The sequence below is a fragment of the Somniosus microcephalus genome, chromosome 2 (genome assembly GCF_052327205.1).
Source record: "Somniosus microcephalus isolate GS21.2 chromosome 2, FLI_Smic_1.0, whole genome shotgun sequence".
NCBI classification, from domain to species: Eukaryota; Metazoa; Chordata; class Chondrichthyes; order Squaliformes; family Somniosidae; genus Somniosus; species Somniosus microcephalus.
In genome coordinates, this window is record NC_140988.1 from 271245810 (window position 1) to 271260794 (window position 14985).

The 14985-nt window shown below is 42.1% G+C and overlaps 1 protein-coding gene across 1 annotated transcript in view; it reads right to left on the reverse strand.

Moving 5' to 3' along the window:
* Positions 1 to 1849: 1849 nt before the first annotated feature.
* The window catches only part of LOC147123389 (putative glutathione peroxidase 8-B), a 33426-nt gene continuing 20290 nt past the window's right edge, over positions 1850 to 14985 (reverse strand). The window contains exon 3 of the mRNA XM_085972255.1: positions 1850 to 7674. Coding sequence (XP_085828381.1) covers positions 7511 to 7674 — 164 coding nt within the window. The 3' untranslated portion in view covers positions 1850 to 7510. The remainder of the gene's footprint in view (positions 7675 to 14985) is intronic.

The window sequence follows — 14985 nt, forward strand, 5'->3', positions numbered from 1 at the left end:
GGTCTAAAACAAATTGGCTGGTTTACATAAGATGTAGGAGCAGGAGTAGGTCATTTGGCCCCTCGAGCCTGATCCGCCATTCAATAAGATCATGGCTGATCTGATCTTGGCCTCAACTCCACTTCCCTGCCCGCTCCTCATAACCCTTGACTCCCTTATCGTTCAAAAATCTGTCTATCTCCACCTTAAATATATTCAATGACCCAGCCTCCACAGCTCTCTGGGGAAGAGAATTCCAAAGATTCACGACCCTCTTAGAGAAGAAATTCCTCCTCATTTCTGATTTAAAAGGGTGCCCCCTTTATTCTGAAATTATGCCCCCTAGTTCTAGATTCCCCCATGAGGGGAAACATCCTCTCTGCATCTACCCTGTCAAGTCCCCTCGGTATCTTATATATTTCAATAAGATCCCCTCTCATTCTTCTAAACTCCAGTGAGTATAGGCCCAACCTGCTTAACCTTTCTTCATAAGATAACCCCTTCATCTCCGGAATCAACCTCGTGAACCTTCTCTGAACTGCCTCCAATGCAAGTATATCCTTCCTTAAATAAGGAGACCAAAACTGTACACAGTATTCCAGGTGTGGTCTCACCAATGCCCTGTAACAGGACTTCCCTACTTTTATATTCCATTCCCTTTGCAATAAAGGCCAACACTCCATTTGCCTTCCTAATTATTTGCTGTACCTGCATGCTAACTTTTTGTGATTCATGTACAAGGACCCCCAGATCCCTCTGTACCTCAGCATTTTGTAATCTCTCCCCATTTAAATAATAATTTGCTTTTTTAATTTTCCTACCGAAGTGGATAACCTCGCATTTTCCCACATTAAACTACATCTGCCAGATTTCTGCCCACTCACTTAGCCTATCTATATCCCTTTGAAGATTCTTCGCATCCTCCACACAATTTGCTTTCCCACCTATCTTTGTTTCATCAGCAAATTTGGCTACATTACACTCAGTCCCTTCATCCAAGTCATTAATATAGATTGTAAATAGTTGAGGCCCCAGCACTGATCCCTGTGGCACCCCACTAGTTACAGTTTGCCAACCTGAAAATGACCCATTTATCCCTGATGCAATTTCTGGCTGCTGGTGACCCATGCTATAGGAGCCAGCAAATGAAGATCACTTGGATGTAAGACCTGAGCAGGAGTAGAAGGGAGAGATTAGGGAAAATGGTGAAAAGCAGAGTTAGGGCAGTGTGTAGTAGACCAAAATTGGAAGAACAAAGAGTGAGGGAGGGATATAGTGCTGGAAGAGGTTGCAGTTACCAGAAGGCGAAAGACTGTGAAGAGATTTGGAGATTTTGAGCAGGAAAAGATGTGGGTAGTGGAAGTGAAACTCTGGAGATCTGTGAGGAGGGTATCTGAAAAGTTGAGTCTAGATGTATCATAGGTGTGGATAAGGATTTCAGTGACAGTAGGGTTGAGGAAGGGGAAAAGATGGGTGATGTATCTGAGGTGGAAGTTGGCAGTCTTGATGATAGTCTGGGTGGGGTTAGAAACTCAGATAAAGGTTGAGCAGGATGCTGGGGTCGTATACAATTAGGCTGAGTTTAAGCAACATTGATGAAGAGGAATGAGATCACGGAATTTCAGCTGGAGGCTCAATAGGATGACTTTGGCCTTGCCGCGGTTGAGTAGGAAGAAACTCTGGCTCACCTACAACTTGATGTTGGACAGGCAGTCTGATAGCACGGAGAATTGCGGGATCAATTTTGTTAGTGGATACTGCAATATAATAGTACACACCTCCTACCAGTGTATTGTTAAGTGTGCAATGTAGGCACACACTAAGGGAAACATTTAAATCAATGTTACTACTCAAAATATAAAAAAGCATCCAAAATAAAGTATGTTTATTGACTTTTTGCAGAGACTGTATACAAATGGATTGTAGTCATTGAGATACGCACAAATATACCATTTCTCCAAACAGAATTATGCACAACAGGGCTGGCACAGCGAGCTTTTCTTTAGAACAAATATTTGATCCTTTAATAAACTGGAGATGTGTTACCCTTCTTGGTTCTTGTTCTATTTTGATATCATCACAGCTATTATAGTGCGAGCATTTGGAATACTGAAATGTCAATCACAATTACTGTCATTGAACAGAAGCGGTGAAAGCTCCCGAACACACAGCACATCTACAAGTCTCACCAGAACGAAATCACATTTTAAAATCATATTAACGAGTCTCTCAAAATTCAATATAGTAAAAGTACATAACTTAGCCACAGTAATTTCTCTGATGTGCTTAAATCATAGAACAACTACTTGCATTTATATAGCGCCTTGAACATAGTAAAATGTCCCATGGCGGATCATAGGAGCGTTATCAAAGGAAATTTGACACCAAGCCACATAAGGGGATATTAGGGCAGATGACAAGAGGTAGGTTTTAAGGAGCACCTTAAAGTAGGAAAGAGAGGTAGAGAGCAGAGAGGTTTAGGGAGGGAATTCCAGAGCTTAGGGCCTCAGCAGCTGAAGGCACGGCCGCCAATGGTGGTGTGATTAAAATCACAGATAGAAAGGACAACGCTGTCTTTAGAAAGGAACTAACAGTGGTGCCATATATTAGGCACATACGGCACATACTAGAACTATTTTGTGAGTAGCATCAAATACTGTGCATCCTTACCTGTATCGTGTGTAATGTTTCTGTAAACTGGTCCAGGGGTTAGAATGTACAATCCCAAGGAAGTTTGGAATACAATTGTTACATTTCAGCTACTTCAATGAGTCTATTTCAAATAAAAAGCATCTGCTTGAAATGTGCTAGTTATTGAAACATCTGGAAAATTTCATCAGGAAGTAATTTCTCAATGAAGATCATGATCCTGTGCACTGGAAGTGTGTGTGCATGTTGCACTTAGTGAAAATGACAAGGAAGCCACAAGGTCAGATAGAGTGAGTTCCTTAATGTGAAGTGTAGAAATAGCATTGGGCATCCGTACCACCCACAGGCTGAAACTCTAGTCAGTTTTGATTGTTGTAATCTTAATCCATCACATTTTTATCGTGTAATTTGTTGAAGAGATTCACAGATATTTGAAAGTCATGCCATCAACATAATACAAAACCTTGATCCTAAAAGTATCCAGCATTAGTTATTAAAGGTTCTAAACGTATGTATCAGACCAGTCATGTTCTAATTACTAAAGGAAAGACTGAATTATTCCATGCAACACACCCAGATCACACCATCCCATTAAGTAGAATATAATATACCGGTCTACAAGCAAAACACAGTTCCTCCCAAAATAAACTATATATAGCTAGAATAGTTAAAATTAATCCTTCCTGGTTCACAGCACTTTGGAATACTACACATCAGAATGCTTCATGTCGCTTCAAAACATTTATATTTATTAATGTATCTGAATGTTACTTTCAGGTGTTTGAATTTCAGTAAGCCTGTAATAATAACATAAACCAATCCAAATGATTAAATAGAGGATACTCTGGAAAGTGTAACTGCAGATCTGTGATATTTAATTCAATACTACACGGTATGTAAAATCAAAATGATTTAGTTCTGCAGAATATATTTTGGTATTTCTCTTAAAATTCCTGTCATTAGGTTCTAGACTAAAAGCCTGTCTCTGCCTCAATACAGAATAATGCTTGTAATCAATCACATTCTAACTTTGTTTCACTAGATGCCTAAAACATTTAATAATTAGCTTTCACTGCAGATCAGCAAAGTTCTGTGAAACCTTTTTTCTTTGCATCTCAAGTGAATCTGTATGAAATGCTTGTTGTGGTTTTACATTTAGCAGACCTCAATTGCCTAGCAATTTTCAAACTTTTGAGAGTTAGTATATGTTTATCTATATTTAGATAATTAAGCTTTGCTTCTGACTAGAGTATCTGTTGCGAGTGCCCATTAGTTTTTCTCCTTTTGAAGGAATATTTACCAGTCCTAGCCCCTTTGGGGCTATCCCGGATCAGGCGTATTTCTCAGACGTTCACTTTCAACTAAAGTTTGAGGTAGCTGAATCCTAAAGATGCTTAACTGGGTCTAAAGGTCCGGGCTATCTCTCCCTAAAGGAAAGGAACAACCCGAGAATGTTACTGTCCTCCAGATAGCGCTTTTAATAAGTTTAGCTAGACTGTAACGTCCTGGATATTATGAGGGTCCGGAAAACTCCCCTCAGACATGTACCTCTCCACCAAAGAGTGTACAGAGATTGAGTTTGTGAGTTATTGGTACAGAAGACTTATGTGAGACAATTCTAAAATATATAGAGATTTATTAAAAGAACCGACATGCAATTTACAGTTGGTGAATCAGTCAATTGCAACGTTAACAGTTCTAAAAAGAGAAAAAATATGATATTATTACGAGAATCTTACTTTTAAATCTTAACTTCGCTACAGTATTGCAGTTCTTAAAGTTTTCTATACAGGATATCTATCAATATCAAATACCTTTGATCCCCGAGGTACAAAGAGTGGAAGACCACAGAGCCGCCTCTGTAGTCGAGAATCACTTTGCCCGATTAAAGCAAGTCTGCTATCTCATTTGAGACTTCAATATTTATACCCCTTTTCAGTTGTATTTTCTTTAAAGTTTCTGCTGATGCAAGTTAATTATCCCTATTCATCTTTCTGCTGACCTCTGCAATTCTTTATTGTTACATTAGCTTGTAATATTCCAGAATCTTGTCTCATCTCCAGGTGTTCTGGGTTCATCATATGAAATGGTGTGAAGGGCAGGTGTCCCTTATTTTATGTCATCTTTATGAAGTTTAAATTAAACCACCTTATCCAGGGTGGACCATTGTTTTTGTTCCCAAAAGTCAGCCTCTCGGAGCCATGCACCTTCTGTTTCAGTAAGGTTATTTATTCAGGGTCAACAACTTATCCTGTTTCAAAAAGGCCAGAATTATTTCATAAGAGTGCATTTTTCTAAATAGGTTATATGGCTTATTCCTTCACACTTTCACATTGGTTAAGTCTGTTTTTCTTATAATTGATCATATTCTAGTTTTGGCATTCACCAATTATATTGTGCAAAACTTTTCTCTTCTGCCTAATCACATGCAGCAAAATAACAAATCGTCTGAGTTATAGATGCTGTGACAGTTTCCCACCCAACTCATTATATGTCACTAAAGAATAAATGTGATCACATAATTAGAACATTAAAGGGTGGAATTTTGGTAGAGTTTTCCTGAACTCCCGCCATAACTTTGCCACAAGATTAGCAGAAACGGCATAAAAGGACATTGGTGCCGTTTCTCCAGGATTTCAGCTGAAGTTGTGGTGGAACATCGGAAAACCAGCCCACCCCCAGGAAATTCCAGGCAAAGAAATTCAAAAATTCACAGAAAACTCATACCTTTACCCACCAACTTCTCTATCCCACCTTCCAAGTACTCTGATGTCTTCCCCTCCCATCAAAGTTAACAGCCTCAACCCCGAATTCATCCTTCTCAGCAAGCAGACTACACCATACCCATCCTCATCTTTGTAATCCAGGGTCGATGTGAACAATACATGTGCATGTGTAGCGGATCAATGGCAAGCACATAACTGATGACTACATAGCTCAATGTCCTCCAATGCTGGTTCCATCCACTCCATACTTACTCTCTTTCTAGCTATCCTTTCTGCTTGCACTCCTTCATCGTTTTGGTCTAGAGGAGAGTAATAAAGAGAGAAACACAGAGACAGAAAGTAATAGACACAGAAATTAACAGACACTAATAGAAAGGAAAATAGAAAGGGAAGAGTAACAGATAAAGAGTAACAAAGAGTAAGAAAGTAACATGTAAGACAGACACAGGGATAACAGAGCAGCTCCTGGGGTAGGTGGGGTGAGGGAGCCTTCTAAACCTCTTGTTGTCTCAAGTTGGACACGAGGAGTGTGTTAGTCTATCCCCCACCCCAAATATTTATTGTCCAGCAAGCTCAAAGTGTTCCACAAGCAACTAAAGGCCACCATTATCCACATTGACAGCCTGGGGATGTTGCAGTTGTATCATATGACAGAATAATCAGGTCCAATTGCAATCAATGAAAAAGTCCTCAGGCCACGTGATATGAAGCACATAGTAGGTAGAAATATTTTTGTTGCTGTGATACTGATAAATCACTTGCCCAAATAGAATTGTTACAATCACAAACAATAGGACCTTACAACATAAATCACAAGAGTGAAAGGTGAGCAGCTGATGAAAATCATCAGAACACTGGGAATGTGCGTTAATCTTTTCACATACTCTTGGCCAGCTGCTACTTTATATATACAACACAACTCAATTATTTGTTGGGGAATTACATCACATAGGAAAAAGGACAATACAAACACTGCGATGAAAAAAAGTGCTCTCATTGAGATAGTGCCATAGCACAAGAAGGAGCGCATTACAAAGATTTATTTTACAGCATCGCAGTATCACTAACCAGTAACAGTGCAGAAGTACCAATGAATCAGATCACCTGAATTAAAAATATGAAGGTACAATCTGCAAGTTAATGCTGCAGTGGTATGGACATGAACTCAAACCAGTGATCAGTGTATTGTACGGGTGTGATGCTAACATGTGTAAAAACTGTGAACAACTATCACTTTAGCTTAACTGGTGTATCTAGATATTAAAGGGGCATTGTCATCCTAAAAACAATAAATGACTTGCATGTTGCTTTGTCAGGTTTGTAAACAGAAGTGTACAATGACGCATTTACTGATACATTGACGACCATATTACCAATCAATATATGCTATTAAACATTTTTCTTTCAAAAATGTAGGTAATTATGTCAAATAAGCAGTGCAGCCATTTGCTCTTCAGCAGGTAGCTCCAGTGCAAATGTTTCCAATAGCCAACATGGTGACTTGGAATCTGGGTTTTTGTGACATTGATTTTTTTCTGATCCAGGATCTGAGCCTATGTACAAAACACTTCAATGCACCTGTAAATGAAAGGCATACAATACATTTACATATGTGAGACCAGAAAGGTGTTCATTTTAAATCACATCTGATTTATATTACTGTAAATACATTGCAAACCAATTGTAATTGGAAAAGGTAATCAGTTCATTCTTAGTGGTTATTTTATCTTACACCTATAAACAATTTATATCGACTTTAGGATTACCACAGCATGTGAATGTACGTGCAGTAGTATTTCACAATGACCTGCAATGCTGGATTTAGTATCTTGCATAAATATTATGAAAATTATTATGTATATATCTAGCAAAGCAAGTTATGCAAACTTCAATAGGTTTTTGTTCACTATAAAATGATGACTTAAGCACGTGTAAATATTTGGAAGTAATTGTATGAAAAGCTGATCACCTGACTAGATAGTTTTAGATTGAAATATTCAATGTCAGATCCCACAATACCTCCATGTGGCTGGAAATTTCAGATCTAAGGGAGGTTCACTACCAAGTTAAACTGCAACAGGGTGTATGAGCTTTAAGACTGATGACTCTTTCAAAATTCAAAAGAAGAGGGAGTTGTCAGACACTGCTGTTCTGTTTCAGAATTCGTCTCTTTTTTTCAATATAATATTTGCCACTAATTCTGACACTTCTTGTTTGATGGATGCCATGGGCTCTTCAGTTCGCCAGACCTTTATCACTTGACCCTTTGGGTTAACCAGATATTTCCAAAAGTTCCATCGGGGTTCCATCTTTGTGGTATCTAAAGTTTAAAAAAAAACACAAATAAATCTGCCTGCTAATGGAGGTAATGCATGAATTAGTTTTTGAGGTTATGACGGTATGGACCAGGATGCAAACTTCTGAGGTTAACTTACAATTGGATAAACCAGAAAAAGCAATGGAGTAGCGTCGAAATGTCAAGGGGTCATTAGCAGGGTGCCACAGCGATCAATGCTGTGGACGCTGCTGCTTGCAGTACATATAAATGATCTGAAGAAGGGGGCAGAAACCAAGCTAAGTTTATGAATTACACCAATTTGGGAGGGGAGGGGGGGGGGGAAGCCATTTGGCCCTTTGAATCTGCTCCGCCATTCAATAAGATCATGGCTAAGCTTCTACCTCAACTCCACTTTCCCGCCCTATCCCCATATCCCTTGATTCCCTTAGTATCCAAAAATCTATTGATCTCTGTCCTGAATATCCTCAAAGACTGAGCATCCACAGCCCTCTGGGGTGGAGAGTTCAAAAGATTCACAACCCCTTGAGTGAAGAAATTTCTCCTCATCTCAGTCCTAAATGGCTGACCCCTTATTCTGAGACTGTGGCTCCTAGTTCTAGACTCCCCAGCCTGGGGAAACATCCTCCCTGTGTCTACCCTGTCATGCCCTGTAAGATTTTTATATATTTCAATGAGATTGCCTCTCATTCTTCTAAACTCTATGGAATATAGGCCTAGTCTACTCAATCTCTCCTCATAGGACAATCCCCTCATCCCAGGAATCTAGTGAACCTTCATTGCACTCCCTCTAAGGCAAGTAGATCCTTCCTTAGGTGTGGTCTCAAGGCCCTATATAATTGCAATAAGACTTCTTTACTCTTATACTCCAATCCTTTTGTAATAAAAGCTAACATACCATTTGCTTTCCTAATTGCTTGCTGTACCTGCATGTTAACTTCCAGTGATTTGTGTACAAGGACTCCCAGGTCCCTCTGAATACCAACATTTCCCAGTCTCTCACCTTTTAAAAATTATTCTGCTTTTCTATTTTTCTTACCAAATTTTTCCACATTATATTCCATCTGCCATGTTCTTGCCACTCACTTAACCTGTCTCTATCACTTTGCAGCCTCTTTGCATCCACCTCACAGCTTACTATCCCACCTAGCTTTCTATCGTCAGCAAACTTGGATACCTTACACTCGGTCCCTTCATCTAAGTAATTGATGTAATGGATACCCTTGCTGTAGTACAGTACCCAGAATTGTATACAGAGGTGGTGGCATAGTGGTTATGTCACTAGACTAGTAAGCCAGAGGCGCAGTCAAATGCTCTGAGGATATGGGTTCAAATCCCACCACGGCAGCTGGTGGAATTTAAATTCAATTCAATTTAATTCTGGAATTAAATGTTAGTCTTAGTAATGGCGACCATGATACCATTGTCGATTGTTGCAAAAACCCATCTGGTTCACTAATGTCCTTTTAGGGAAGGAAGTCTGCCGTCCTTACCTGGTCTGGCCTACATGTGACTCCAGACCCACAGCAATGTGGTTGACTCTTAATGCCCTCTGAAATGGCCTAGCAAGCCACTCAGTTGTAAACAACTGCTACGAAAAACAGTAAGAATAAAACCGGACGGACCACCCGGCATCGACCTCAGCACTGGAAACGACAATGACAACGGCAAACCCAGCCCTGTTGACCCTGCAAAGTCCTCCTTACCAACATCTGGGGGCTTGTGCCAAAATTGGGAGAGCTGTCCCACAGACTAGTCAAGCAACAGCCTGATATAGTCATAATTACCGAATCATACCTTACAACCAATGTCCCAGACACCACCATCACCATCCCTGGGTATGTCCTGTCCCACCGGCAGGACAGACCCACCAGAGGTGGTGGCACCGTGGTATACAGTCGGGAGAGAGTAGCCCTGGGAGTCCTCAACATTGATTCAGGACCCCATGAGGTCTCATGGCATCAAGTCAAACATGGGCAAGGAAACCTCCTGCTAATTACCACTTACCGCCCTCCCTCAGCTGATGAATCAGTACTCCTTCATGTTGAACACCAATTGGAAGAAGCACTGAGAGTAGCAAGGGCACAAAATGTCCTCTGGGTGGGGGACTTCAATGTCCATCACCAAGAGTGGCTCGGTAGCACCACAACTGGCCGAGTCCTAAAGGACATAGCTGCCAGACTGGGTCTGCGACAGGTGGTGAGGGAACCAACAAGAGGGAAAAACCTACTTGATCTCGTCCTCACCAATCTACCTGTTGCAGATGCATCTGTCTATGACAGCATTGGTGGAAGTGACCACCGCACAGTCCTTGTGGAGACGAAGTCCCGTCTTCATGTTGAGGATACCCTCCATCGTGTTGTGTGGCACTACCACCATGCTAAATGGGACAGATTTCGAACAGATCTGGCAACTCAAAACTGGGCATCCATGAGGCGCTGTGGGCCATCAGCAGCAGCAGAATTGTATTCAACCACAATCTGTAACCTCATGGCCCGGCATATCCCTTACTCTACCATTACCATCAATCCGGGAGATCAACCCTGGTTTAACGAAGAGTGCAGGAGAGCATGCCGGGAACAGCACCTGGCATACCGAAAAATGAGGTGTCAACCTGGTGAGGCTACAACACAGGACTACTTGCATGCCAAACAACGGAAGCAACATGCGATAGACAGAGCTAAGCGATCTCACAACCATCGGATCAAATCAAAGCTCTGCAGTCGTGCCACATCCAGTCGTGAGTGGTGGTGGACAATTATAAACAGTTAACAGGAGGAGGAGGCTCCAAAAATATCCCCATCCTCAATGATGGTGGAGCCCAGCACGTGAGTGCAAAAGACAAGGCTGAAGCATTTGCAACTATCTTCAGCCAGAAGTGCCGAGTGGATTATCCATCTCGGTCTCCTCCTGAGGTCCCCAGCATCACAGATGCCAGTCTTCAGCCCATTCAATTCACTCCATGTGATGTCAAGAAACGTCTGAAGACACTGGATACTGCAAAGGCTATGGGCCCTGACAACATTCCGGCAATAGTACTGAAGACTTGTGCTCCAGAACTAGCTGCGCCCCTAGCCAAGCTGTTCCAGTACAGCTACAACATTGGCATCTACCCGGCAATGTGGAAAATTGCCCAAGTATGTCCTGTCTACAAAAAGCAGGACAAATCCGACCCGGCCAATTACTGTCCCATCAGTCTACTCTCAATCATCAGCAAAGTGATGGAAGGTGTCGTCGACAGTGCTATCAAGCGGCACTTACTCAGCAATAACCTGCTAACTGATGCCCAGTTTGGGTTTCGCCAGGGCCACTCAGCTCCTGACCTCATTACAGCCTTGGTCCAAACATGGACAAAAGAGCTGAACTCAAGAAGTGAGGTGAGAGTGACTGCCCTTGACATCAAGGCAGCATTTGATCGAGTGTGGCATCAAGGAGCCCTAGCAAAACTGAAGTCAATGGGAATCAAGGGGAAAACTCTCCATTGGTTGGAATCATACCTAGCACAAAGGAAGTTGGCTGTGGTTGTTGGAGGTCATTCATCTCAATCACATGACATCACTGCAGGAGTTCCCCAGGGCAGTGTCCTAGGCCCAACCATCTTCAGCTGTTTCATCAATGACCTTCCCTCCATCATAAGGTCAGAAGTGGGGATGTTCGCTGATGACTGCACACTGTTTAGCACCATTCGAGACTCGTCAGATACTGACGCAGTCTGTGTCCATATGCAGCAAGACCTTGACAACATTCAGACTTGGGCTGACAAGTGGTTCGCTGATGACTGCACACTGTTTAGCACCATTCGAGACTCGTCAGATACTGACGCAGTCTGTGTCCATATGCAGCAAGACCTGGACAACATTCAGACTTGGACTGACAAGTGGCAAGTAACATTCGCACCACACAAGTGCCAGGCAATGACCATCTCCAACAAGCGAGACTCTAACCATCTCCCCTTGACAGTCAATGGCATTACCATCGCTGAATCCCCCACTATCAACATCCTGGGGGTTACCATTGATCAGAAACTGAACTGGACCAGCCATATAAATACTATGGCTACAAGAGCAGGCCAGAGGCTGGGAATTCTGCAGTGAGTGTCTCACCTCCTGACTCCCCAAAGCCTTTCCACCATCTACAAGGCACAAGTCAGGAGTGTGATGGAATACTCTCCACTTGCCTGGATGAGTGCAGCTCCAACAACACTCAAGAAGCTCGACACCATTCAGGATAAAGCAGCCCGCTTGATTGGCACTCCATCCACCACCTTCAACATTCACTCCCTCCACCACCGGCGCACTGTGGCTGCAGTGTGTACCATCTACAAGATGCACTACAACAACTCGCCAAAGCTCCTTCAACAGCACCTTCCAAACCCGCGACCTCTACCACATAGAAGGACAAGGGCAGCAGATGCATGGGAACATCACCACCTACAAGTTCCCCTCCAAGCCACACACCATCCTGACTTGGACCTGTATCGCCGTTCCTTCACTGTCGCTGGGCCAAAATCCTGGAACTCCCTTCCTAACAGCATTGTGGGTGTACCTACACCATATGGACTGCAGCGGTTCAAGAAGGCGGCTCACCACCATCTTCTCAAGGGCAATTAGGGATGGGCACTAAATGCAGGCCTAGCCAGCGACGCCCACATCCCATCATTGAATTAAAAAAAACTCCAGATGTGGCACTCCATCCACCACCTTCAACATTCACTCCCTCCACCACCGGCGCACTGTGGCTGCAGTGTGTACCATCTACAAGATGCACTACAACAACTCGCCAAATCTCCTTCAACAGCACCTTCCAAACCCGCGACCTCTACCACTTAGAAGGACAAGGGCAGCAGACGCATGGGAACATCACCACCTACAAGTTCCCCTCCAAGCCACACACCATCCTGACATAGACCTGTCCAGGTCTTGCTGCATATGGACACGGACTGCGTCAGTATCTGACGAGTCTCGAAATATTTTCCTGTAAGCAGTAGTGTTAGCACTGCGAGCCCTGGAGCCTGGCTGTCACAATGAATAGATCAAATTACATATTGCAAAGATCTTAATTACTTTCCAGAGGCAGGATCTGATTACACATTCCAGACAAACTGTTGGGTGTGTCTTGTCCTCCAAGGGGACCAATGAGAAACCGGGTCTTGTCCTCTAAGGGGACCAATCAGAAATCTGATGTTGCAAATAAACATGACCACAAAACTGATACCTAGCTGATACCACTTAAGCAATGAGGAGAGGTGGAATATCTCGGAAATGTTTACTCTGGAGAAAAGAAGGCTCAACGGAGATATAATCCAAGTATTCAAGATTCTTACGGGAATAGATAATTTGAACCTATTTCTGAGATTGCCAAAAACTCTAGAACTAGGTAACATGGGTTCAAGCTTAGAAGAGGGAAGGTTTATACAGTTTAACTTTAACAATTTTACACAAAGGGCAGTGAGCACATGGGGCAGTCTAGCCAGGGAGGCAGTTGAGACATATAGGATAACAGATTTTAGGGAGAATTGGACAGATATTTGAGGAAGTGGAGATGGCCTGCAGAGATATTTCCAATCCTCTATTTTCAAAATGATTACTCTACACATGCCAGTACAGTGACAAATTCTTTTATGTCTATATTTTTGCTGTTCCAATGTGTTTACTTGCAGAAAAATTAAGAATAGCCCTTGTGATACAATGTAGAGTATGGAATAAGCAAACGTTTATTAGCTTTTTATCTCTCTTAAATTCTGTTTTCAACATGGTGTGCAGCACAAACACAATTTAGCAGTGTGTAAACTACCGCGGTATATTTTGATCTCTATCATCCTCAATAACAGCAATGTATGATTCATGGGAAACACTGCTATATCAGGGAGAGCATTAATGTGCTGCAGAAAATATCGCAATGTCATTTGAAGCAGTGCACTAGACTACATCCTGTGCTGCAATTATCTCAGACAGTTTATCATGAGCACTATGTCAATAGAAAGGTGACTTATCCATATCAGACCCCAGTACACCAAAAGTCTCCATTGTGCCTGGTGCAGTCTCTTGAGTTTGGGGAGGTAATGGCTCTTTAAATTTTCAGTGCATTCAGAAGCTACTTTCTTTCTATCGTTTAATTGTAATACTGACATACCATTATGTAAGTGAGCTGACAATGAATTTAAATTATTGAGTGTAGGACTAAGTACTCTAAGAATTAATTTACACTACTCTATTGTTACTATGAGATGGTTTGCTTCTGGTGTTGATAAAGTTGTAGTGCTGATCTAACCCAGGAGAGAAGTGTGAGACTCCCTCAGCATTTGGGTTTGACATTGCATGAAATGTAACTCCAGGCCGATGTCAAACTGGTTTAAAAAGTGGCCAGTGGATCCTTTGGCCATCCTAGGTAGTTCATAATATCTAAATTAATTAAAATAATTAGATATTGTGGACGCTGCCGCCTATGCTCCTTAAAACATTTCAGAGCCTATTTTACGAATGTGTGCGATCAGCGAGAAGCCTCATCTTCTGGGCATTCAACTTGGGAAATTGTGAGGGCCCTGCTCATGATTTTCTGTCCATCATAGAGTCATAGAATGATACAGCACAGAAGGTGGCCATTTATCCCATCGAGCTACCAATGAGTCCCATTCCCCTGCTCTTTCCCCATAGTCCCGTAATTTTTCCCCCTTCAAGTATTTATCCAGTTCCTTTTGAATGTTACTATTGAATTTGCTTCCACCACCCTTTCAGGCAGAGCATTCCAGATTACAACAAGTCGCTGTGTAAAAAGAAACGTTTCCTCATTTCGCCTCTGGTTCATTTGCCAATCACCTGAAATCTGTGTCCTCTGGTTATTGACCCTCCTGCCACTGGATACAGTTTCTCCTTATTTACTCTATCAAAACTCTTCATGATTTTGAACACCTCTATCAAATCTCCTCTTAACTTTCTTTGTGCTAAGGAGAACAATTCCAGCTTCTCCAGTCTCTCCACGTAACTGAAGTCCCTCATCCCTGGTATCATTCTAGTAAATCTTTTCTGCACCCTCTCCAAGGCCTTGACATCCTTCCTAAAGTGTGGTGCCCAGAATTGAACACAATACTCCAGCTGAGGCTGAACCAGTGTTTTATAAAGGTTTAGCATAACTTCCTTGCTTTTGTACTCGATGCCTCTATTGATAAAGCCAAGGATCCCAAATGTCTTTTTAACAGCCTTCTCAACTTGTCCTGCCACCCTCAAGGATTTGTGTGCATACATCCCCAGGTCACTCTGTTTCTGTACCCCCTTTAAAACTGTATCATTTAGTTTATATTGCCTCTCCTCATTCTTCCTACCAAAATGTATCACTTCA